Consider the following 27,740-nt stretch of genomic DNA (forward strand, 5'->3'; position numbering starts at 1 on the left):
ATACTTCAATAAAATATATATATAAATTTAAAAATCAAAAAAATTTAAAAACACAACACTGTAAATCAACTATACTTCAATAAAAAATATATATATATAAATTTTTTTCTTATGAAAAAGAGAGAGAGGACCACGCAATCAACAGCTCAGACAGTCCAAAATTTTAAAAGTCAAATAATAAAAATAGCACACAAGATTACATGAACGACACAGTCTGCAGAGTTTGACAAGGGGAGAGATCAAAGTTCAGGGAGGAGTAACAAAGGGCTGCTTAGGGGATGTAGAACTTGGGCCAGGCGACAAGCACACATGAGCACCAGGGTCACCCCTGGCTTTTGGCCTGTGCATAGATGGACTTGCTGAACTATCTCACTAAGAGTGTATACATTTGCCCCAAACTCAAAGAACTGTCACAAAAGAGGGTGAAATGTACTACATATAAATTATACCTTAATTAAAACAAGGCAAAAAAACACCTGTAAATAATTACTTGGAAGACAATTACCATTTTGTATAAAATTTCAAAAACACATGCCTTATGACTTAGCAATTTCATTTCTGGGAACACACTTTCCAGTTATATCCAGAGTACAAAATTATGCATTATATAAAGGATACTCAATGCAGCACTATTTGTAAAACTTGAAAATCAAGTGTTTTTAAAAATAAAACAATAAATATTTAGTGAACACTTACATGTAGTGATAAAAGTCTAAGATCAAACACTAAGGACTATAAAACATCCAAAATTATTTCTGGAAGAAAAGATGGTTTGTACAGAACAGAATGCTAATAAATGCAATCTCTCAGCCTATAATAAACTGAGTCACTACTTACAATTTCTTCAAAAAAAAACTTCTAAACACAGATGAGTGCAGACGTGGCATTCTGTTCTCAAAGCTTAGTCATTACTGACTGACCTTTCCTGGTACTGAATTCATGAAAATGCAGAAGTCTGCAACCCGTTATTATTCACAGTCACCCCACCTACCCACCACTGACAATGACAACACAACTCTATCCTGAGTTGACTTAACTCTTCTGCATATATTTCCTATAGGTAAGGCAAGGTAAAGAATGCAAATTATATAAACCTTAAGGGATAAATTCTAAACTTCTGTACGACAAAAATTCTCAATTTCTGTATAACAAAAATAAATAAAACAAATTTAAAATCATTAACATTTTTTAAGTGAGGAGGCAGTATGTGCAACACTCGTAGGCAAAGGGCAAATACTTTTATATTTGTTTACCTTTAATATGCAAAATACTCTTGCCAATACATATAAATAACCAAATAGAAAATACACAAGAGGGCTTCCCTGGTGGCGCAGTGGTTGAGAGTCCGCCTGCCGATGCAGGGGACACGGGTTCGTGCCCCGATCCCGGAAGATCCCACATGCCGCGGAGCGGCTGGGCCCGCGAGCCATGGCCGCGGAGCCTGTGTGTGTCCGGAGCCTGTGCTCCGCAACGGGAGAGGCCACAGCAGTGAGAGGCCCACGTACAGAAAAAAAAAAAAAAAAAAAAAAAAAAAGAAAATACACAAGAAATTTACAGAAGAGCGGTAACGGAAACCATAAGTAACTTTTATAAATTAAAGACAAAAAACAAAACAGCAACAACAACAAAAAATGAAAAGCCAAGACAATAATATCACAAAATGGGCAATGGGGGTTCTTTTTTTTTTTTTTTTTTTTTTTTTTGGCGGTACGCGGGCCTCTCACTGTCGTGGCCTCTCCCGCCGCGGAGCACAGCCTCCGGACACGCAGGCTCAGCGGCCATGGCTCACGGGCCCAGCCGCTCCGCGGCATGTGGGATCTTCCCGGACCGGGGCATGAACCCGTGTCCCCTGTATCGGCAGGCGGACTCCCAACCACTGCGCCACCAGGGAAGCCCCAAGGGGGGTTCTTTAATAATCTATTGGTGGAAGCACCTGGTTCACTCATATGAAAATTAACAGCCTTTCTGAAGGGCAAAGAAGCATTTTCAATATCTTCCAGGGAGCTATGCTTGAAAAATATTTACACAGCCTAAGTATATGTAAAGCTTTTCTAGAAGCATCATTTGTAATATCAAAAAATGTAAACACCTAAAAGTCTGTCAATAGGGTACTGGTAAAGGAAATAAATTGTGGCACATCCATGCAGACTTAAGAACTCTACAGTCACTGAAAAGAATAAAGCCACTCTACTCATCAGGAAAGATGCTAAAGATACACTATTAACTGAAAGAAGCAATTGCAGAGCAACGTGCAACTTGCCATCCCACAAAGACCACTCCTGAATGGATTATGAGCCAGAGCCTGTACCAAAAAAAAATACCCTGAACAACATTAGTAATTAAATATGGGTTTGGAAAGAAGGAAAGGGGATGGTGTTCATTTTCTATATTACACGTTTCTTTGTGTTTTATTTTTTAATGGTAAGAATGTTTTACTTTTGAAATCAGAAAATAAAGGTTTTAAGTACATAATTATGACAGAAGAAAGAAAAGTCTTGCTAGGAAGATCTGTTTTTAAAATGCAAAGTTTTGAATCTCTCTGGTATAGAAACTACGCAGATCAGCCAAAATCCCCACCAAAATGTAAATGTTCACTAGATTCCAAGGCTACCATAGATAGATGACATAAAGGCACTCAGGATCTCAAGGCATGAGCATGTCACATTGAAACACAAGTTCAACAACACTAACATTCTTAAAGTTGTATTTAAAAGAAAAACACAGGCAGAAAACTCATGAAAGTGTAAAATAAAAAATGAATAACTGATCGATTAAATTATTTTTCATTGCTGTTTGTTGTATTTCTAAAGTTGGAAGAGCCCGTTACTTTTAAACTTTAGCCTGAAAGTTGTTTCTTCCATATGAGGAAAATATTTGAGTTTCAAGGTGCATTTGTTTTCAAAGGATTTGCAACCCAAAGGAAAACATACCTTCTAAGAGCATTTCTGGAATGTCTGCTTGATATCTAGGTCCCACTCTGATTTCACCTTTGTCAGCTAACAGTGTTTTCACTGAGGGATCATAGACCAATGAGTAGAAAAAAGTATCCTGGAAAAAAAAATGACAGAAAATACCTAGGTAAACATAATTCCTTCTACTTTTTATAAAGCAATAAATCCAATGTCACAATAATGAAACCATAAAACTCCAGAGTATAAAATTTCATTTTGGTGAATAAATTCATAAATCTTTAAGAAGAGCACGATGTTACTATCATCAGGTAAACATTATAAAATTAAATGAAACCAAAACAAATAGCTTACAATAAAAGTGGATAATAAAGTGTTATTATTATTTGCTTTAGTCTAACAGAAAACCATTAACTGCTCTAAAACTAAAAGCTAGCAAAGTTAAGCAAAAGTCAAAGGAAGACCCCTGAAATCAAGTAATCATTTAAAGCTGTAAAGCCCCCACCAAACAGTAAGGATGCCTTCATAGATACCCGGCACTCTTACTTAGTGTCCAGCCCACATTTTATCAAAAATATTAAAATGCACACACATCTCACATTAAATAAACTATAGAAGAACTGAGTTTATATGCCGTTTACTAATATGTCACACTGTATATATGCAAGTAAATGTCTATTAATTATAATTCTGCAGTTCTCCTTTAAATTCTGAAACACTCATACGTACCTATAGGTAGGCATATAAACATAACTATACATGCTACCACCACTGGCATACCCACCTAACTTTCCATGGACCCTTAAAGAGCAAAGCACCCTAGTTACTGGACCTAATGGATAAAATGACCTATAGCCACAAATCCTTAGCTGAATTCTGCATAACCACTGGAGATCATCTGAACCAGCAAAGTCTTGTCCCTGCTTCCCACTGTGGTTCTGAGGGTGACCTACTGCAGGATTCTCTGTATTATATCCTGAAAGGGCCTATCCCTAAGAACAGCAGACTGATAAAGGACTTAGGTGGTTAAAAAGCAAGTGGATAGGAAAAAAATCCTAAAGACCTTTGCAAATTTTCATCTACTACAGTCCTTAGCATATACAAATTGTTAATAAATTAGAAGGCAATAAATATCACCTTTAAAAAAAAATTTCAGGGAATTTCCTGGCAGTCCAGTGTTAGGACTCAGTGCTTTCACTGCAGTGGCCTGGGTTCAATCCCTGGTCAGGGAAAGAAGATTCCACAAGCCATGCATCACAGCCAAAAAAAAAAAAAACCACTCTCTTAACAGCCAAATACAATAAAATACACTAAAACATACTGAATATGTCCTCTATTTATTTCTGCTTCTGTGAGCAAAAGTTAATTTCTGAGCACCATCATTATCCATATTATCCATCATTCTGTTAGACAGACTGATGACAAACCCTACCCTTCTTTTCCAAATTTCATGAGTCTATTAACCTTTTTTCTGCCTCGAATACTTATTTTCGTTTTAGTTTTCTTTATTAGGCTTCTAATACATAGTAGTTCTACATGTTTGTATCAATCATTTTCGGCAATGTTTACTTCATTTGAGATAAGGGAACAACACTTTTGAGCATAGTAAAATATTTTTTTAAAAGAAAATATGTCCCTTTAATTCTGTAAAAAACAAACAAACAAAAAAAACCTATGGGTAATAAAGATTTTGGGAAAACAAACACTATGAAATTATAAAGGTTAAATACTGAAACATTATCAATAGTAAAATATTTTCCCCACAACACAAATGATAAAAGTCACATAAAACTGCAAAATGTGGAATAGTTTTGCTTACAAGAATTTCTTCCCTTCAATGAAGTGATTGCTCTAATTCAACTTGTTAAAAATGTTTAAAATGTTTCTTGAAGTTTACAGAAAAAAATATTTTTAGTTGACAAAGTTTATTAGGATTCCAGGAAAGAAAGCAGACCACCAATGGTAAAATCTCATCTGCAAACAGTCTAAAAGAAAAGCTATTTATTTAAAAAGAAAAAAAAGGGAGAAGGACCAAGTATACTGAAGTCATTTATTTCATAAAACCAAAAATAGTTCTTCCACTACCAACTAAATCATGCGCTATACTTTACAAGCTTTTAATTACCAAGCAAAAGAGACAGACAGACACGGGAGTTTTTGCCAACTTTTATCTCAGTTAACCAGAAAAATAAAATTACCTGAATGCAGTCCAGTCATTATACTTTTACCATAATACTGCTATCACTGTGCAATAATTTGTTAGAAGAAGAAATAATACAAAAAGTATGGGCTTCTTATGAAATAGAGGGAAAAACAAAAACAAGTATAATTGTGAATTACCTCTTTATCAAGATATGACAATACAGACTCTGTCTCATTCAGAAGGGCAACACTGCATTTCCCCCTGTTGAAAGAGGAGAAAAGTGAATAAATAAAGGCCACCTCACCCTCACAGTGATGATATATACAAAGTTAGGAATATTCAAAATGTAAAGGTGGTATTAAGAAACTAGATGGCTTTTAGGAAAATCTATATTATGTATATATTTGGACTCTCTACCATCTTGGTTTTGTGTAACCTAAAAAATAAGGCTGTGTTTGTAGACATTTATTAAGAGGCTAATCTGGGGAAGGAACAATGTTAGGCAGTAAATCCTTGTAACATAAAACACTTTATAGGTATTTCCTAATTTTTCAAGAAAAAAAAAGAACAGTACAATGCAATCTTCAGACTAAGAGCTAGTTTCTGAATCTGTAAAAAGTTAATATGAGGTAATTTCTTTTTTTTTTTTTTTGCGGTACGCGGGCCTCTCACTGTTGTGGCCTCTCCCATTGCGGAGCACAGGCTCCGGACGCGCAGGATCAGCGGCCATGGCTCACGGGCGCGGCATGTGGGATCCTCCCGTACCGGGGCACGAACCAGCGTCCCCTGCATCGGCAGGCGGACTCTCAACCACAGCGCCACCAGGGAAGCCCACAAAATATTTCTTAAATGTCATAATGTCATTTGATTTTCTAAAGAAAAGTCACTACTTGCTCCCCATGAAATAACCTGTAAAAACAAATGCATCAAATATACAATAGGAAGCTTGTTGTTGGATTATCAGAGTGAAATACAATTCAAAGGAAAAAATTACCAAAAGCAAAACTTTTGCAAAAGTAAAATATTAACACATAAGTAAAAAATTATAGTTTACTAAAAAAAAGAAAAATATTATAGTTTAGTAAACATTTTGCAACTGTATATTCCTTAAATCTAAAAAAAGATTTCCTCTCATCAAAACATCTTTCTCTGTTAATCATCTTAGGTTGTTATCACTTCAAAAGATTTCTCTCAGGGACTTCCCTGGTGGCGCAGTGGTTAAGAATCCGCCTGCCAATGCAGGGAACATGGGTTCGAGCCCTGGTCCAGGAACATCCCACATGCTGCAGAGCAGCTAAGCCCGTGCGCCACAACTACTAAGCCTGCACTCTAGAGCCTGCGAGCCACAACAACTGAGCCTGCGTGCCTAGAGACCGTGTTCCGCAACAAGAGAAGCCACTGCAATGAGAAGATCCTGCACCACAACGAAGAGTAGCCCCTGCTCACCGCAACTAGAGAAAGCCCGCGTGCAGCAAAGAAGACCCAATGCAGCCAAAAATAAATAAATTGATTATTTAAAAATAAATAAATAAATATTTCTCTGTGAGCATGTGGTATTTCCATATAATCCTCTCAAATCTCTAATTCGATTACTAGGAGCTATAAAGGTTTTCTACTTTTCTAATATATTTTATTCATGCGTATTACTGAAGCAGAAAAATTAACATTATTACTTCAATGCATATGTAAAGTCAACAATTACCTGACAAGCTCTTACAAAGGACAGAATTATGAGCAGGGAAATTGCTCTGTTGCTGTTACCACATCTACAGCTGCCATAGAAGAACCTCTATGACCTGTGACTACATGCTCACACATGCAAGAGTACTTAAGAAACAAACGGGATTTCCAAAAATAGTTTCATTTACTTCTCTTGCCTCAATAGCTGCTGACAAAGCAGTATTTCTAACATTTAATACTTAATCACCTAGAAAAAATATTTTTTTAAGTTCTCTAAAGTCAGGTTTTTTTTTTTAAATGGAGGGGAGCAGATGCTGTAAATGTTATTGTAATAGATACCACTTGAATTTTATAGGATAACAGACACTGAAACTTCATAAAAAGAATATAGCATAGGGCTTCCCTGGTGGCGTAGTGGTTGAGAGTCTGCCTGCTGATGCAGGGGACACGGGTTCGTGCCCCGGTCCGGAAAGATCCCACATGCCGCAGAGCGGCTGGGCCCGTGAGCCATGGCCGCTGAGCCTGCGCGTCCGGAGCCTGTGCTCCGCAATGGGAGAGGCCACAACAGTGAGAGCCCCGTGTACCGCAAAAAAAAAAAAAGAATATAGCATAAAGTTGCCTCCATACTGTCTGAAATGACAAAAGAATTTAATCACTAAACCATTATTTTCATATTTATATCAGGAGATAAGAAAACACTGATTATACTGTTTTAGAGGCACAACATGATTACAAAACCAATAGAAGGATAGATATCTCAACCAATCTAAAATATAAATTTTCTTTAGAAATGTAGATTTTATGCAAAGAGGAAAGGATAATAGGTAATTTTAGTTCTTAATTTTTCTTTAATGTAGTATATTGTACCTTTTCCCCCATTAAAAATGAAAATGTGTCACTTAAATTTTCATGTACATATATTAACAGCTAACAAAGTAAGAGGTTCAGTCAGAATTATTTTATGAAGTAAATATGAATATGTAATTAACACATGTACCACCACGCCAAGAGTTGTTGATAAAAGTAGTTTAAAAAGAGATTTAAAGTGTTGGCTTCCTTTATGCTGAACAAATCTTGGCTCACAGGAAAAAGCATGATAAATTTTAAGCTAACAGCAAACTAAAGGAACTATTATCAAATTCTGAATATAGATAACCCAATTGTTTTACCCTGAACCTCAAGCAATGAACCTAACTGTAACTTTGTATGGGGACAGATGATTACTATGATCATTTCATAATGTATGCAAATGTCAAATAACTATTTAGTATACCTGAAACTAACATAATGTTGTATGTCAACGATATTTCAATTTTTAACATATGCAAAAACAAACTATTTGCCAGTGTGGTGGGGGGAAGCCGCTCAACATTCTCAGCCATTAGGAAAACGCAAACTCAAAACCACAGTGAGATACACTTCACAGAAAACCACAAGGATGCCTACAATGGAAAACACAGACAATAACAAGTGTTGACGTGGATGTGGAGAAATTGGAACCCTAATACTTTGCTGGTGAGGATATAAAACTGTGCAGTCACTTCTGAAAGCAGTTTGGCCGTTCCTGAAAATGTTAAACAGAGTTGCCCTCTGACCCGGCAATTCCACTGCTAAGCATAATACCAGAAAAGAAAACATACATCCACACAAAAACCTGTGCACGGATGTTCACAGCAGCATTATTCATAACAGCCAAGAAGTGGAAACAACCCAAATTTCCATCAGCTGATGAATGGGTAAACAAAATGTGTAGTTCTGGTCCAAGTCCAAAGGCCTGAGAACCAGGAGTGCTGATGCTGTAAATCCCAGTCCAAGGGCAGGAGACCGAGGTCCCAGATTAGTCAGTCACACAGAGAGAGAATTCTCCCTTCCTCTACCTTTTTGCTCTTTTCAGATCTTCAACTGATTAGAAGAGGTTTCCGCCACATGGGGGGCACGGGGGACAATCTGCTTTACTCAGTCTACTGATTCTAATAATCTCTTCCAGAAACACCCTCACGGACACACCCAGGATGCTTAACCAGATATCTGGGCCTCACATAGCCCCAGTCAAGTTGACACATAAAATTAACCATCACAATATCTCAATAAAGTTATTATTAAAAATATATATATATATTATTCTTCAAAACTGTCAAGGTCATGAAAAACAAGGAAAGACTGGGATACACACCAGAGGAAACAATGGAGACATGACGCCTAAATGAAATGTCAGGGTAAATCGTGAAACAAAAAAAGGACATCAGAAAAACAATGGTACTATCTGAATAAAGTCTGGAGCTTAGTCAATAGTAATACATCTATGTCAATTTCTTGGTTTTGATAAAGATGCAATGATTCTATAAATCATCAACATTAGGGGAAACCGAGTGAAGAGTACACGGGAACTCTCTGTACCATCTTTGCAGCTTTCTTTGTAAATCTAAAAGTATCCCAAAATAAAATGCTTATTTTTTTAAGACCCCCCCCCAAAAAAGGGGCATTTGTGTTATTGGTCTTATGAGTCTTATATTAGCCACATAATGAATTCTGAGCATTTTTTCATGTAAAGAACCATGCCTGGTTCTGTGATTGGAAATTCAGCAAACAGTTTTATACAGCATTTAATCCACTGAATACAATGAACAAATTTAAAACAATTAATGAAGTTCAAAGATCCAAAATGCTTTCATAAGATTACATTTCTCAACGGCAGCAATGTAAGATAGGTCAAACGGAAAGATTCAAAATTCTGAGGGAAATTATTTCCAAACCAGAATTATATGCCTAAACAAATCATCAGTCAAGTGTGAAAAACATTTTCAGATAAGCAAGGACTAAAATTTTTTACATTTTAGAAGACTAATCAAAAGGAAAAGGCAAAACAATTATTAACTCCAAGGAAAACATGAGATTGTACAACAATGGATTACGTGAGGAATATTTATGCGTTCATAAAATACAAATACTGATTATTAACTTAAATAAAATTGTGATATACTGGAAATACAAAGGAAAAGGAATGGAGAAGAGAAAGTGAAGAGAGATTTCTAAAATTTTTAGAAACGAACAGTAGCAGTATCAGAGTAGTGTAAATGCCAAGGTCAATGTCAGAGAACTTGTGTGAGTAGGTAAGACAGAGGAATGAAAACCCAAGAAGAGAAGCTTGAGCTTAATGTGATAGCTCAATGGATTTTGTGAAGAAACATGACAAGCAGTGTTTTGGAAAGCCCCTTCCATTTGTGGCATGTGGAAGGAAGCAAAGCAACAAGTTATTAGCCCATGATCCTGGAGATCTGGTAACAAACGAAAGAAACTATCAAAGAGGAATTCAAGGGGGAAAAAGATCCTCTCTTGGTGCCACTTTTCCCTTTCATGACTAGGAGAAACTAGAATGTTCAAAAGAAGGAGCTAGGATTAGGAAGCTCTTCTCCAAGACAGGATGACAAACAAGTTGTTTTGATTACTAGGAAAATCTCACAAGCATTTCTTTCCACAACCATATGGAACACCAGTACTCAGGACAATATGGAGGCTATCCTGTGATACAGCCCAATGTATTTCTTCTTTTTTTTTTTTTAAAGTCTTTAAATTTATTTATTTATTTATGTCTGTGTTGGGTCTCCGTTTCTGTGCGAGGGCTTTCTCTAGTTGTGGCAAGCGGGGGCCACTCTTCATCGCGGTGTGCGGGCCTCTCACTATCGTGGCCTCTCTTGTCGCGGAGCACAGGCTCCAGACGCGCAGGCTCAGTAGTTGTGGCTCACGGGCCCAGTTGCTCCGCGGCATGTGGGATCCTCCCAGACCAGGGCTCGAACCCGTGTCCGCTGCATCGGCAGACAGATTCTCAACCACTGCGCCACCAGGGAAGCCCCAGCCCAATGCATTTCTGCATTATGACTTTAGTTGGAGAAGAAAACACTTCAACCCATAGGGTTGATCATTTCAAAGGAAAGATTATATAGTATAAACACAACATTCAAGAAAAAGTGTGCTAAACATGTAGACTTTAAACACATGCCGCAGAGCGACTAGGCCCGTGAGCCATGGCCGCTGAGCCTGCACGTCCAGAGCCTGTGCTCCGCAATGGGAGAGGCCACAACAGTGAGAGGCCCGCATACCGCAAAAAAAAAAAAAAACAACTTAGCATTACTACTTATTTATCAATAAACATAAATCTGTAAAAATTGGTTTTCTCTGAAGATTTTTAAAAGGCCTCAACACGGACTTCCCTGCTGGTCTAGTGGGTAAGACTCCGCGCTCCCAATGCCGGGGGCCTCCCAGTTTGATCCCCAGTCTGGGAACTAGATCCTGCAAGCATGCCACAACTAAGAAGCCTTCGGGAAGGGAGGGGGAAAGGGAGGCGGGGAGGGAGGGAGGAAAGAAGGGGGGGAGGGAGGGAGGAATAAATATTTTTTTAACCTTTAAGCTTTAAAAAAAATAAATAAAATAGAATAAAATGATCTACCAAATATCCTCACCATTGAGGCATCCCTGAAATTTCAGGATACAATGGATAAGAGAATTCTATGATTTAAAAGCTGGAAAAACACAGGTAATAAGCAGAGTATGGAGAATCTATGTGATATAAAACTACTTTCAATGACAATAGATGTTTGAGGACAATGGGGTTAGTCATCTTCAACCCAAAATTAAATTCCAAGCCAAACTATGTATCACATGTGTAGTAATAAATTATCTATGAATTTCATTCCAGAATAGCATAGGAAGTATTAAAAAATATGTAAAAGAGACGTTGAGTCTGATAAAGTTGATAGCCTCTGCTGTAAGTTGTTATACACTAAAACATAAAACTAAAATTGAGTCATAACCAAAAAACACAGAAGCCTTCCAACTAGTATATGAAGAACAGTGTAATTAGAATATCACCACTCTATAACAACTGTGATTAATGGAACTCCAGGCAATAAGCATCAAATAAATGCCAGTAACATCCAGAAATGAGAGACTATATACCTCCTAATGTACACCACCACCTATGAAGAAGTTTTTGTCTCTTGTACTTCACTCTTCCCCACAGAGGAAGGAGGCAGGGCAGGAGGAATGAAGGAAACCACGTCCTCTGTTACCAATTCACAAGAAATATGAGGGAGGGGGGAACGTGGTTGAACATGGGGGGATACAATCAGCAAAATCCAAACGGCGAGAAACAAGATCCTCAATTCATCAACAAAAAAATAGCGTTGGGGGGGGAGGGGAGGGGAGACATAGGGAGAGACAAAGGGAAGCCTCCATTTATTTTCCCCTAGGGCCACCCAACTGATTTGGCACCATACACTGAAAAGACCACCCTTTCTCCACTACACTGCAAAGGCTCCTTCATCAAATATCAAGTTGTACTATATACGTGGGTCTGTTCTGGCTTTTCTATTCTGTTCCACTGGTTTATTTCACAATCCACTTACCCGTACTACCCTACATTAATTACTGTAGCTATACAACTGTCTTAGTATCGAATGATATAAACCTCTAACATTTTTGTTCTTCAAGACTGACTTTATCAATGGTTCTCAAACTTTTTGGTCTCAAGACCTCTTTTTTTTTAAATTTATTTAGGCTGCATCGGGTCTTTGTTGCTAGGCGCAGGCTTCCTCTAGTTGCAGTGGGCAGGGGCTACCCTTCATTGTGGTGCGCGGGCCTCTCATTGCGGTGGCCTCCCTTGTTGCAGAGCACAGGCTCTAGGGTGCTCGGGCTTCACTAGTTGTGGCATGTGGGCTCAACGGCTGTGGCTCGCGGGCTCCAGAGTGCAGGCTCAGCAGCTGTGGCGCACGGGCTTAGTTGCTCCGCGGCACGAGGGATCCTCCCGGACCAGGGCTCAAACCCGTGTCCCCTGCACTGCCAGGCGGACTCGTAACCACCGCACCACCAGGGAAGCCCCCTCAAGATCTCTTTAAGTTCCTAAAAATTATTGAGAACCTCAATGAACTTTTGCCTTTGTGGGTTACATCTATCAATATTTACCATGATAGAAATTAAAACTAAAAATTTAACATTAATTAATTAATTTAAAATAAAAAACATATTAGCAAATATTTGTTATTAATAATTACTATATTCCCCCCCAAAATTAATGGGAACAGTGGCGTTATTTAACATTTTTGCAAATCTCTTCAATGTCTGGCTTAATAGACAATTAGGTTTTCACATAAGTAACCAGTTTACTTCATTTTCAAAGAACATCCATCAAATACTCATGTCTCAATAACCACAGTTCATCTCTCAGTGGTTATTTCAGGCAAAAGTGGTGTTCCATGAAAAAGGTAGCTAGTTTAGCTCATATTTCAAACAAGCCCATGAGTTTTTTCTCAAAATGATCATCACACTTTCATAGGCAGCAGAAACGATTTATGCATACTTCCCATTTCAGCACATGGAACATTAAAAAATGTGTAATCTCTTTTTTTTTTTCTTCCAGTTTTATTGAGGTATAATTGACATACAGCACCATATAAGTTTAAGGGGTACAGATAATGATCTGACTTACATACATCGGAAAATGAAGACGTATAATCTCTTGAAATAAGGGAGAGGTGATGGTTGCACAACGTTGTCAGTATACTGAATTTTTTATACTGAATGCCACTGAATTGTACCCCGTATACTGTACAGTGGTTAACATGTTGTGTGACTCTTTCCTCAATTTTTAAAAAAAAGGCATTTGAGACATTAAAATTAATAAATTGTACTGTTTTGCCAAGAACATTCTTAAGTGGAACTTGTCTTTTTTTTTTCTTTTCTTAATTGCAAATGCATACAATACAGTGACGAATATAGCACAGTTTGGTGACACTGACGTGATTCCTGCTGACTTGGTGCCAGCAGTTTACTCGCCACTGCTTTTGCACATGATTTTGCTTTTGCAAAATCAACAAGGAGAAAAGGCAAATAACATCTTACTGTTGTTATGAGAATAGTTTTGATCTCATAAAGGCCCTCTTGAATGGGTCTATGGGGACATCCAGAAGTACACGAACCATGATTTGAAATGTTCTTGGTCCTTTCGATTCCCAGAGATTTTGGACTCAGCTTCTCAATTTATACACACATACACATACACAGACACACACACACATACACACACAACCCTGCTAAGCTTTTCTTTGGAATTACATTGAATCTTTGGATCAATCTGGGAAAAACAGACTTACTGTCATTTATTTACTTAATCTTTAATTCCTTTAGCAATACTCTGTAATTTCTGTGTGGAGTTTTTACACATCATTCCCTTTTTTTAGACATCTTTTATTTTTTAAAATTTATTTTTATCTTATTTTTGGCTGCGTTGGGGCTTCGTTGCAGCATGCGAGCTTCTCACTGAGGTGGCTTCTCTTGTTGCAGAGGACGGGCTCTAGGCATGTGGGCTTCAGTAGTTGTGGGATGCAGGCTCAGTAGTTGTGGCGCACAGGCTTAGTTGCTCCGCGGCATATGGGATCTTCCAGAACCAGGGCTCGAATCCGTGTTCCCTGCGTTGGCAGGCGGATTCTTAACCACTGTGCCACCAGTGAAGCCCTAGACGTCTTCCTTTAGATTTATTCCTAGGTGTTTGATATTGCTTGATGATACTGTAAATAGTATCTTTTTAAACTTAATTTTCTAACTGACCTCTCTTCACACCATATGCATAAAACAGACCTAAATATAAAAGGTGGAACAGTAGAACTTCAAGAAAACATAGAAGAATATCTTCATGATCTTAATTAAGAAAACTCTGCCCATTATATGATCGTGACACTTGGATTGGTTTTTGAATGAGCACTCTTTCTGAGTAACAAAATATTCTTTTTTTGGTTTTTTGTTTGTTTGTTTGTTTTTCACAGCTTGCGGGATCTTAAGTCTTGTCCCGTCCCCCTCCCCCCCGTCCCCCCACCGTCCCCCCGCAGTGAAAGCATCGAGTCCTGACCACTGGACTGCCAGGGAGTTCCCCAAAGTATTCTTACTCTAGATTCATTCTGCTCCTTCATATATATCAAACCTATCAGGCATGTCTATTAATGTCTCAAGAATGGAATTTTTCCAGCCTTTATTTAACTGTCCTCCTCCCCTCCTCCTGCTGTTCCATCATTCATTTTCCTACCAAATTTCTCACATATTTAAAAACAAACCAACCAACCTAGAAAGAGCAAAGATGACAATAGCAGCACTGAAGAATAAGCACTGCTTAACGACAGGAAGCTGAACACAAGGAATGTAGCTCCTCTGCCATTGAGTAAACTCCAACAATGTGCAGCCCAAATCCAAAGAATGCACATAAGATTAAGAATGAAAATGCACTGAAGATACACCAAAATGTCAGTGCTGCTGGGTGGAGGGATTACAGGTGTGTGTGTGTCTTTTCTGTGTGTTTTTCCCATTTCAACAATGAATTATAATTCTTCCATTATCATAAAATAAACAATAAAAGTTTACTTTTAAATTTTAATATGCAGTGATGTTGAGGAAACAGCAAAATGGGCATATTCTTAATATACTGTGGTGGGAATATAAACCGACAGAATAATTCTTGAAGGAAACAGCATTTTGCAACAAAAACATTTGGAAAATGTACCCCTAAATTAGAAACAGGTCTGCTATCAAATGGTAACAGTAGCTAATGTTTCTACCGTACTTTATTACTACTGGGGAAGGGAGAATAAAGATGAGTTTAGTTTTTAGTAGATTCCCATCTATTCTGTCTTCATCAAAACCAGCCAGGTTGTCACGCAACGCAGGGGATTAAAATGGCTGCAAAATGGCATTTTCCCTCTCTAATGTCCAAATGTACAAACTTTTAAATAATACTTTTTCTATTATATATCTAATGTGTTTTCATTTCAGAGAAAGTAGAAATATAGAAAAGCATAAATATGAAAGTTGCTTGCATTTTCTGATAGTAGTGCAATCCTGAAATCTATCAAATACCAGGTTCCTACTTACATTTGTGATGCTGACTCCTATCTATGAATGAAAATGACCTCATTTATTTGCAAGAAAATCTTTAACTAAAAAAATAAAACAAAACAATTCTGCAATAAACATATCAGTATATATATTTCTACACACTTGCATGAGAACCTCTGCTAGATAAAATCAAAAAAGTGGAATTGCTGGGTCAAAGGATATTCACACATTAAAGTTTGATTTCTCTGATTATATTATCATTCGAATATAGAAGAGTTATCTATTTCCCCACCCTCATCAACACTGAGTGTTAAGACAAGAACTTCAGTATTCCATCCCCCAAATACCTCTTGTTGGCTAGAAACTTTTCCGTTTCTCCCTTTCTCATGGTTGCTATATATGGCTTATAAATTCATTTTGTTTGGTGACAAATAATATGTACACAAAACAGATTTTCTATCCTCTGCTTAGCCCTCCATGTGAAAGCTTGATGTTGACTCTGAGTCACTCTCCCTCAGAGTCCTAAGCAACCTGTGATTCCAAGTATCAATCTTTAATTTTCATGAAAAGAGAAAGGCACACAATCTAAAACTTCATTTAAGGTCAGCAGTAATTGAGAGGAGATTATTCTACTATCTGTTGATGACTTTTATTTCCTTAACAAACAAAAATTTTAAAAATGGAAACTATGCAAGCTTCAAAGTCTAACTGGCTATTGAGTACCCTGTTCCACAGCAGGCAGGAAAAAGGAAAAAAAGGACATACTAAGGAGCTTCTAGAATCTCACACTCTAAGATGATGTCTGACTTGAAGAACCTAAAAATTATACATATGAAGAACCTATGAAATTATACATAAAACCCAAGATTTCTAACAGCCGCTAAAAGATACTTTTTCAACTGAATTAAGAAAGCTCCTCATTTTGGAGGGCAGGAGACAATGTAGAAGCGACATGGCATCACTTAAACCAAGAAAAGTTCACAACAAACTGTGGTTGCAGCCAGTCTTCTATGAAGCAACAATGGTGATTATGGTGATGATGATGATCATACCCTGGAATCCTAACCTAAAAACTGTTTAAGAGGAAAAGAACGTAAGGCTTTCTCTGAAGCACACTGCCCTTAAGAGACGGCTTGAACACTATGTGCACCTATGTCTTCAAGACCTATTCTACTATTGACACTAAATTTACGTTCTGGAAGAGTTTCTTTGGACTTTGTTGACGTTAAATAATGAGGTAGGGCTTCCCTGGTGGCGCAGTGGTTGAGAGTCCGCCTGCCGATGCAGGGGACATGGGTTCGTGCCCCGGTCCGGGAAGATCCCACATGCCGCGGAGCAGCTGGGCCCATGAGCCGTAGCCCCTAAGCCTGCGTGTCCGGAGCCTGTGCTCCACAACGGGAGAGGCCACAACAGTGAGAGGCCCGCATACCGCAAAAAATAAATAAATAAATTAATTAAATTAAATTAAATAATGAGGTAGACAGGACGCTCACCAGTGATGCTCTGAGCAAGGGCCAGGTCTAATGACATGGATACAATGGTTTCTCTATCACCACTCACTCCTTGAAACAAGGCTTGGAGATCAAATCATCCAGTCCAAAAGCCCTTACTATAGGACACATTGAGGCCAATAATCAAGAGGTACGTAAGGAAATGTTTTTAAGACACAATGAAGCATAACTTCCAGGGCTGTAATCCAGATCCCGAGGTTGGCAAGCAGGAAAACATTGGCTGTGTTTAAACATGACTAACTAGCTATACCAGAGGCAGGGAAGAGGTATTAATCACTACACATACAGTGCTGTAACTAGCAGCTTTTAAAAAGCCAGGCTTTGTGTGTTCAAGGTGAAGGAAAAATGACATTGGACAATATATAAGACACATCCATAAACGTAAGCACCCAATCAAGTAGGCAGTTCCCAGTTGCTATTTATATCTCTAACACTGTAAAATAGTATAGTTTGTATGCTTAACTCAGTTTTTAATTTAGTTCTGCCCATTTGACTTAAGTAGAAAAATTATGTGAAAAAAATAGAAAATCAAAGAGCCTATCTATTCAACAAGCTTCTAAATAGCTGTCTTTCTGTCTCTGATGCTTTTTAACACTTAGAGTCATGTATATATCATAATATTGTATATTTGCAGCCACGTGATCTGAGTTCAAGATCTGAATCTGCCATTTAAAAGCCGTGAGACTGAAAAGTTATTTAACCTTTTCATGTTTCAGTTTCCTCATCTGTAAAATGAGGATAATAACAGGACCTACATTACAAAGTCATTGGGAAGATCAAATAAAATACATGTAAAGCAACTGAAATAACACCTATCATAAAGGTTCAATAAATGTTAGAATTTTTAAAAGCCAAGTTCAATAAACATGGGCTCTATATAACTGAACACAGTATTCTACACACACACACACACACACACACACACACACACACACACACACAGAGTGACGGGTCTAGCATCTGGCATAACAGTAAATTTTTTTCTTTTTTTCGGTACGCAGGCCTCTCACTGTTGTGGACTCTCCCATTGCGGAGCACAGGCTCTGGACGCGTAGGCTCAGCGGCCATGGCTCACGGGCCCAGCCGCTCCGCGGCATGTGGGATCTTCCCGGACCGGGGCATGAACCCGTGTCCCCTGCATCGGCAGGCGGACTCTCAACCACTGCGCCACCAGGGAAGCCCGTAACAGTGAATTTTATAGTGCTTTATATCCCACGCAGCATATAATCGATCATTAATGACCTAAGGCACTGTGCAAGAAGCATGCTGTCTCTCCCCTTCACCCCAAAAAGTGTTCCAAAGGAATTCTCATGTTCAAATCCTATCTATCCTAACGAGATAGATATAAACAAATCCTCAACAAGAGGTGAATCACTAACTCTAACCTGAAAAGTCCTGGTCCTATTCATTCTCTTCCAATGAAATCAGAAGGAAGGAAGAGTTGCCTCCCTGCCACTTTGGGAAGCTTGTAGCACCCAGTTAGTATTATAGCTCACAAACTACAAAGGACCTCAGGAATGCCTCAGTCAGGTTTTCTCCTCTGTTCCATACAGCACCAAGGAAATTCTGGGCACTTAATAATGCCCCTAAGAATAAAAAGCCAGTATTCATCAAATTACCCCTCTTTGCTGCCAAAGAACAATGGGACTTCAGTAATTTTCTCCTGTTAAAGCACAGATAAATAGGGCATGACTTCAACGTTAGCAAAATGTCAAGATCACTCCAACGTGCACTTGTTCTACATCAGCATGAGGGCTGGTTAGCACAGCTTTGGGCTTTGGCTGGAGACTGCCCCTAAATCCATTCAGCTGTTTGAAAATGAGAGCCATAAATGAGAAAATATGCCTCCACACTACTCTCTCTCAACTTGGAGAACAAAAAAATTTTTTTAAAAATGCTTCAAATGTCTATATCTCTTCCTCATAATTCAAAAGAATTGCCACCAGGTAAACTCCATGGGCTTCCCTGGTGGCGCAGTGGTTGAGAGTCCGCCTGCCAATGCAGGGGACACGGGTTCGTGCCCCGGTCCGGGAGGATCCCACATGCCATGGAGCGCCTGGGCCCGTGAGCCATGGCCGCTGAGCCTGCGCGTCCTGAGCCTGTGCTCCGCAACGGGAGAGGCCACAACAGTGAGAGGCCCATGTACCACAAAAAAAAAAAAAAAAAGAATTGCCACCAGGTAAACTCCTTAAGTTTACAAGCTGGGGAACCTTGTCTTATTTATCAGTTAGCAAGCTCCCTAATTGAGAATATACTCAGGAAATGTGTTCAACATGACTGGATGATCGTATATTCTATGTAATTTCTATGTTCAACAAAGGGGTGTCTTGATAATTACATTTCAATATACTCTCTCAGTCCTTATGAAACATGAAAAATACTTCACTAGTTTTTCCATTCCAAGCAATCTGTTAAAGGAAACCAACATTACTTATAAACAGATTCCAAGCTATCAGGAGGGTAAATTAAAAATATACTTGCGTGTTTTGGATACATTTTTAAAACCATTTGTCAGATTCTTGTTCTGGCAAGAGTCTTATGACTGGCCACATAACTTCTTGAGCTTAAAATGAATCTTTATATTCTAGCTTCTTCCAATTAAATGATAAATGCATATGGCTCTTCAGCATTTATTAGTTACCTATATCTTTAAAACAATTACAAAATATGTTTGCATGTTTCATCTCTTTGAGCAAAAATTAACTTACTTTCCTATTTCTTGAAATACCCCTATTTTTAGGTTAAATACTATTCCCACATTATCTGGCTTGATTATCTTTTCTAACACAGGCCCTAAGTCACACAGAACATACTAACTCTAGCCAATCTAAACACAGTGTCCTCATTTTTACATACTTTCTTGAATTTGATTATTTTCTGGTTATCAATATACAATAGAATTTTTCTATAACAACAGAACTCCAGTATTCTGTTGTAGTTGTTGTATCATAATTCATTTAACCAATTCCCTACTAATGGACATTTACTTTCAATTTTATACCACTAAAGGCAATTCCGAAACAAAAATAAATAAAAAATAAACACAGTGTCCCCTAAAAAACCTAAATAAAGCAATGATATGATGTTAACTACTGAGGAGAATCAAGTTATCTCTGAAAAGATTTGGAGAAAGGGGATTCTGGTATCTTTGTGATACACTTCCTGCCTTAGAAGAGCTCTGTGTCCATTTCTGAAAAGAGAAGTATAAGAATACACAAAGGTCCGGGGAGTTGGGGCATGCGTGTTTGTGTTACAAAGACCAAACTGGAGCTTCAGGAAGTCTCCAAACATGTCTGAGCCCAAAAAAGACAGACTTAGATACAATACCGACATTCAGGGCTAAAGAAGAGGGGCCGATTTTTTTTTTAAATAAACAGTTAATTCATTTTATTTCTATATATAAACAGTTTTTAAGACAATAATAACTAGTGAGGAGTTGAATAAAAGAAGTAAAGATTGTGAACAACAGTTGAAGGAATTCCTTTAACATTAGGGGACAAAAACACTGCATCCTGGACACAGGCTGTTCCCTGTACACACCCATGCTTACCTGTTACCTTTACCTGAAACATGCCCCCCAATCTCTCGAAGGCTGAGTAAATGCCAACTCCTTCTGAAGTTTTTGAGTTCAAACATTTTGTTATACCTCCAAAATGCACCTATTACAGACAGCACTCAGAAAGAGCTCAATTGTATCTATGCTTAAATCTTAACCACTACCGGATCAAAAAGACCACCACCATTCTCCCAAAACTACAAACCAGGGACTGGATTTCACTTTTACATCCCATCATTGCACAGATCAGATGCAAGTGAGTGAGTAATAAAGAATATAAAGTTTTCATCCCAGAGGACCTGAAAAATAAATAAATCAATCAAAAGCCTTGTATCCTACAAGGTCAAGAGACAAGTGCCTGGGAACCAGATCTAGAACCAGGTTCTAGTTCTTGGACTCCAATGACTATATTATTTTCTGGGAATCTGGCGAAGACCAGCATTTCCCAAAATGGTATCTGCTGGACACTGTCCTGCAAGATGCTAATACATACTTAAATAAATTGGAAAAGTCTGGATTAAAACAAAGCTAACATGGTTACTTTACTGCAGAACATTTGCAGGGCTTTAAAATGCTAATATACACTATAAATTTCCAAGATAAGATTACATAATGAAGCCTTTAGTGAACTAATTTGAGCAAGATTGTTGGGAAGAGTTTGGAAAATGCTTCAAAAAGGTTGTTTTAGTTTGTTTGTTTTTCCCAATTGTCACAATATTACTGAGTACTTCAGATCAACTTCTAAAAAGTTCTTACCTGATATGTGTTGCAGGCAGAGATTCGTATTGGCGTGACAAAAAGAGCTCCCGATGTTTCAACTGATGTTTCTGTTTATCCGTCAGGTCAGCCTCAATTGTTGTTTCAGATTCTTCCTCAATTTCTTCTACACAAATAAAATTCAAAAAATGCATTATTACAAAGTACATTACCTATTTGGTTATTAAGATAGACTGAATCAGCCTTTCATTCAATATTTTTTTCAAACAAATTGATTTTAAATTTACACATTTAACCTGTTATTTGAATTACAACCATAAAATTAAGTTAGCCAGGCCTCAAAGAAAGAACTCCAATTTTAAGATGGCAGATGGCACATATGCATCTATCTCCTCTTCCCCCATGAAACTACACAAAAATATCAATGAAAATGTATTAACATTTCAATGACAATAAAAAATGAAGCAACAATGGAAGAAAGATTTTCAACAACAACAAAAAAATATGGAAAGTAGATTTAAAAAAAAAAGGAAAAGTACACACTTAGTCAAGAGAAGGAAGTGACAATCTATGTGCGTACAGAGAGGGATGCCACGGAGAAGGTGGGCACAGGGCGTGTACTGACTTATCCCTTGAAGCTACCAAGTATTATGAGAAAGAAAGTAGGGTGAGAGCAAAAAAGCAGAAGAAAGGGGTGGAAAGTCTATCTATAACACAATAACTTAATCCCAGAATACTCCAGTTAAAAAGAGTACAATCAGAAACAAATAGTATAACACATTTCAAATTTGATAACACAAATAAAAAACTAATAGAAGGATTAGAGGATAATGCTAATGAAATCTCCTAGAAATTAAAACAAAGAGATAACTGAAAACCAAAAGATTAAAATATTAAAGAAAAATGCATGAGGTCCAACATCCCACTAACAAAAGTTCCATAAAGAAACAATAGAGAAAACAGATTCTTTTACCTCTTTGTTTGTTTTGCGGGGAGGATGAGGGAAGACCTATCAAAGAGATGATTCAAGAAAATTTCCCCTTACTAAGTGTCCAGTGAGACTGAGTGTCCCAACTGAATTCCTGTCATACTTAACTTTTTTTTTTAAGTGACAGCATGAGAAGATTGCAACCATTTACAGGAAAGAAGTGTAGGCACAAGCAAAGAAACCAGAATCCGAGTGGAATCACAGATGAACAGCAACACTGTGTGCTAAGACTGCACAGCAATGCCATCCAAGAGGAAAAATGATATTCAACCTAGAATTGCATAGTCAACTATCAAGTCTTAAAAGAGAAAAAGGACAAACTTTTTGCATCCATTCAATCAAGATTTACAGTTCACCCTTGAACAATGTGAGTTTGAACTGCACGAGTCCACTTATATGTGAATTTTTTCAATAAATACAGTACATTGGAAAATTTTTTGGAGGTTTGCAACAATTTGAAAAAATTCACAGATGCGGACTTTCCTGCCAGTCCAGTAGTTAAGACTCCGTGCTTCCAATGGAGGGGGTGCAGGTTTGAACTCTGGTCAGGGAACTGAGATCCCACATGCTACACGGCCAAAAAAAACAAACAAAAAGGAAAAGAATTCACAGATGAACCATGTAGCTTAGAAATATCAAAAAAATTAAGAAAAAGGTATCTTGGGACTTCCCTGGTGGCACAGTGGTTAAGAATCCGCCTGCCAATGCAGGGGACACGGGTTCAATCTCTGGTCCGGGAAGATCCCACATGCCGCGGAGCAACTAAGCCTGTGCACCACAACTACTGAGCCTGTGCTCTAGAGCCTGCGAGCCACAACTACTGAAGTCCATACGCCTAGAGCCCATGCTCCGCAACAAGAGAAGCCTCCACAATGAGAAGCCCGCGCACTGCAAGGAAGAGTAGCCCCTGCTTGCCACAACTAGAGAAAGCCCACGCGCAGCAATGAAGACCCAAGGCAGCCAAAAATAAATAAGTTTTTTTAAAAAGGGATTTTTCACCTAAATGTTTATTAAAAAAAAAGGTATCTCATGAATTCATAAAACATGTGGATACTAGTCTATCCTTATATAGGCATAAGGTGAATGATATTTAATAAAAACTACTGTGTTAGTTTTCTTACTGTTTAACAATTTTCCTTTCAAAGAATTACATTACCATTCATTATATTATATTGCCTCTCTCTCTAGTAACTGGAAAAACTGCTTATCAGCATATTATCACAGGTAGGTGGGTTTTTTTTTAATTGTATCAATGTTTCCAGTAGTGTATTATGAATATAACTGTAATACTCTATGCCATAAAACTTTTTAAATGATTCATTCATTATCGTATAGGCTAGGCTACTGTGAAGCAATCATATCAATTACACTAGGCTACCATAAAGAATCATATTGATGGGCTTCCTTGGTGGCACAGTGGCTAAGAATCCGCCTGCCAATGGAGGGGACATGGGTTTGAGCCCTGGTCTGGGAAGATCCCACATGCCGCGGAGCAACTAAGCCTGTGCGCCACAACTACTGAGCCTGCGCTCTAGAGCCTGCGCGCCACAACTACTGAGACCACGTGCCACAACTACTGAAGCCCACGCGCCTAGAGCCCGTGCTCCACAACAAGAGAAGCCACTGCAATGAGAAGCCCGCGCACCGCAACAGAGAGTAGCCCCCGCTCGCCGCAACTAGAGAATGCCCGCATGCAACAACAAAGACCCAACACAGCCAAAAATAAATAAATAAATAAATAAATTTATTTTAAAAAAAAGACTCATATTGCTGATTCTTCATTATCAATGAAGATCACTATAGCACGGATCACTATAGCACAGATCACTATACCTGTAAATAAATATGAACTTCTTTTTCACATTTTTTTTTCCTTTTTGATGTCTAGTGTTAGTAACACACATAACATCTACAGTGTTTTGTACTGTATAAGACAATACTGATGTACGTACTGACAGACAATTCATCTTATAATTAGATTTATGGTATCAATAAATACAGCATAGTACTGTAAGTGTATTTTCTCTTCCTTGTGATTTTCCTAACATTTTCTTTTCTCTGACTTACTTTAAGAATACAGTATATATTCTGTATGACATACAAAATATGTGTTAATCAACTGTTTATGTTATGCATAAGGCTTCCAGTCAACAGTAGGCTATCAGTTAAGTTTTGGGGGGAGTCAAAAGTTCTATGAAGATTTTCAACTGTGCAGGGGGCCGGTGTCCCTAACCCCTGCATTGCTCAAGGGTTAACTGTATTAGGCACCAAAAACAGGCACTAATCAAGGTGCTGGAGGCAATCAGTGAGCAAAAAAGTTGCTACTATGAAGAAATAATTCAAAGTGTTTGCCTCTGGGAAACAGGGTTGAAAGAAAAGGATGAAAGGGGAGACAAAGTTTTGCCTGAGATTTTTTTTTTAATATTCTTTTTAAAGAAAAAAATTACTAGATGTCATTTACAGATATAATTCCAAATAATTTTAGATATAAAAATTTTTTAAATATAATACCTGTAGAGGCTCACAGATCCTCTGCAGCCTTACCTGGACCGGACCAGAAGAGACTGTGTAGCTATGGGAATAGCAGGAGTATTGAGAACTCAGAGTCAGGGAGGGGGTGACTGGATTCTCACACAGGAAGTAAAGCCCAAGGTTAGGCCTCAGAGCCTTAATTTTTCGACAGTGACAAAACACACACACACACACACGCACACAGCAACAAATTTCTGTTCCTCACAATTCTTTCTTATAAATTTCTTACGAACGGACCCAGGACCACAAGAGATTTTATCATATAGTTGTAGTTGTAGTTCTTCTGAGTTGTATGAGGGTAATTAATAGGCTAAGTATCAAATCTTTTCTACCTTCAAACTTTTAAAACTCTGAATTGAAAATGAACCTGTAAAAATTAGAAACTGATTTAGAAAAAGACCCACCTAGCTCCAAAACAGAATAATGTGATTTAAAATTCTTTGATTGTTCTTTATAATGAACTACTCAAAGAGAAATGAAGCACTAAAAGAGCCATTTACTTGCAAGTCTAATAACATCTCACCAGTGGAAATCAATGAAGTTATTGCTGCATTGGCACTATTAGCACCAGCAAATATCACATACAAAATTATACTCTTTACCTAACTAGGATTTGATAAATTGTTGTTCCATAAAACACAGCTAACTGAATTCTAACGTGTGCCCTATAGAGCTAAAACAGCAACAAGCTCTAAAAATAATGGTAACAACAGCAAATCTTATTTCCTTGTACAATCTCTTGATACTGGGTGAAAAGGAATAAAATCTCTCAGGTTCAATCTAACCAAACACAGAAATCACCGCAACAGCATCTGAAACTCATTTTTTCAAATTTACAAGTTAATTTCATTTACATATTTGTATAAATTTCTATTGGCTTCTGAACAAGAAATGATTCCCATGCCATTAACATCCTAAAAACATTAAACAACCACATGGCAAAAACTGGCATTTAGACAATGAAAAATTTAAAAGAATAGAACTATCATCAAAAATCACGGGGCTGGGCCTCCCTGGTGGCGCAGTGGTTGAGAGTCCGCCTGCCGATGCAGGGGATACGGGTTCGTGCCCCGGTCTGGGAGGATCCCATATGCCGCGGAGCGGCTGGGCCCGTGAGCCATGGCTGCTGAGCCTGCGCATCCGGAGCCTGTGCTCCGCAACGGGAGAGGCCACAACAGTGAGAGGCCCGCGTACCACAAAAAAAAAAAAAAAAAAAAAAAAAAAAAATCACGGGGCTTCCCTGGTGGCACAGTGGTTAAGAATCCGACTGCCAATGCAGGGGACACAGGTTCAAGCCCTGGTCGGGGAAGATCCTACATGCCGCGGAGCAGCTAAGCCCGTGCGCCACAACTACTGAGCCTGCGCTCTAGAGCCCGCACGCCACAACTACTGAGCCAGCGTGCCACAACTACCGAAGCCTGCACACCTAGAGCCTGTGCTCCGCAACAAGAGAAGCCACCACAATGAGTAGTCCCCTCTCGCCGCAACTAGAGAAAGCCCACGTGCAGCAACGAAGATCCAACACCACCAAAAATAAAAATAATTTTTTTTAAAATAAAATTAAAGGGGCTTCCCTGGTGGCGCAGTGGTTGAGAATCTGCCTGCTAATGCAGAGGACACGGGTTCGAGCCCTGGTCTGGGAAGATGCCACATGCTATGGAGCAACAAGGCCCATGAGCCACAACTACTGAGCCTGCGCGTCTGGAGCCTGTGCTCCACAACAGGAGAGGCCGCAATAGTGAAGAGGCCCGCACACCGCGATGAAGAGCAGCCCCCGCTTGCCGCAACTAGAGAAAAACCTCGCACAGAAACAAAGGCCCAACACAGACAAAAATAAATATATAAATAATTAAATAACAAAAGATTACTATTAATTAAAGAAAAAATAAATAAAATTAAATTTAAAAAAAGAAATTAAAGAAGACTTAAGTAAATGGGAAAACTATGTTCATAGATTGGAAGATTTAATATTGTTAAGATGGCAGGCAGTACTGCCTAAATTGATCAATAGATTCAATGCAACCCCTACCAAAATTCCAACTGTCTTTTTCACAAAAATTAGCAAACTAATCCTAAAATTCATATGGACATGTAAGCAACCCAGAATAGCCAAAATAATTTGAAAAAGAACAAATTTAAGAGTACTCACAAAAAAAAAAAAAAAAGAGTATTCACACTTCCAGATTTCAAAGCATTCTTCAAAGCTACAACAACCAAGACTGTGGTACTGGCATAAGGATAGGCATAGATTAATTAGAATATAACTGGGAGTCCAGAAATAAGCCCATACATTTATGTTAAATGACTTTGGATAAGGATGCCAAGATAATTCACTGGGGGAATGAATAGTCTTTTCTACAAATGGGTGCTGAGAACAACTGGACATCCACATACAATGAATAAAGTTGGACCCTCACACCACATACAAAAATTAATTCAAAATGGATCAAAGACCTAAATGTAAAACCTAAAACTTTTATAAAACACTTAGAATAAAACACAAGTATAAATCTTCATGACCTTAGACTACGCAATAGTTTCTTCACTATGGTACCCTAAATAAATCACAAGCAACCAAAGAAAAAACAGGTAAATTAGAATTAGTATTAAAATTTTTGTGCTTAAAAAGGTACTCTCAAGAAAGCAAAGAGACAACCCATAGAATGGGAGAAAATGTTTGCAAATCATGTAACTCATAAGGTTCTAGTATCCAGAATATATAAAGAACTCTTATAACAATAAAAAGACAACGCAGGGCTTCCCTGGTGGCATAGTGATTAAGAATACGCCTGCCAATGAGGGGGACACGGCTTCGAGCCCTGGTCTGGGA

The 27,740-nt window shown here is 38.2% G+C and overlaps 1 protein-coding gene across 2 annotated transcripts in view; it reads right to left on the reverse strand.

Annotated features, from left to right (window-relative positions):
• MTA3 (metastasis associated 1 family member 3) overlaps positions 1 to 27,740 on the reverse strand; it is a gene marked incomplete at both ends in the record, with an annotated part of 150,390 nt that overhangs the window by 77,613 nt on the left and 45,037 nt on the right. For both annotated transcript variants that reach the window (XM_079720939.1, XM_079720940.1), the window contains 3 exons: positions 2,931 to 3,048; positions 5,250 to 5,313; positions 21,430 to 21,556. In XM_079720939.1, the coding sequence (XP_079577065.1) occupies positions 2,931 to 3,048; positions 5,250 to 5,313; positions 21,430 to 21,556 (309 nt within the window). The remainder of the gene's footprint in view (positions 1 to 2,930; positions 3,049 to 5,249; positions 5,314 to 21,429; positions 21,557 to 27,740) is intronic.

The sequence above is a fragment of the Hyperoodon ampullatus genome, assembly GCF_949752795.1.
Source record: "Hyperoodon ampullatus genome assembly, chromosome: 15".
Classification (NCBI taxonomy): Eukaryota; Metazoa; Chordata; class Mammalia; order Artiodactyla; family Ziphiidae; genus Hyperoodon; species Hyperoodon ampullatus.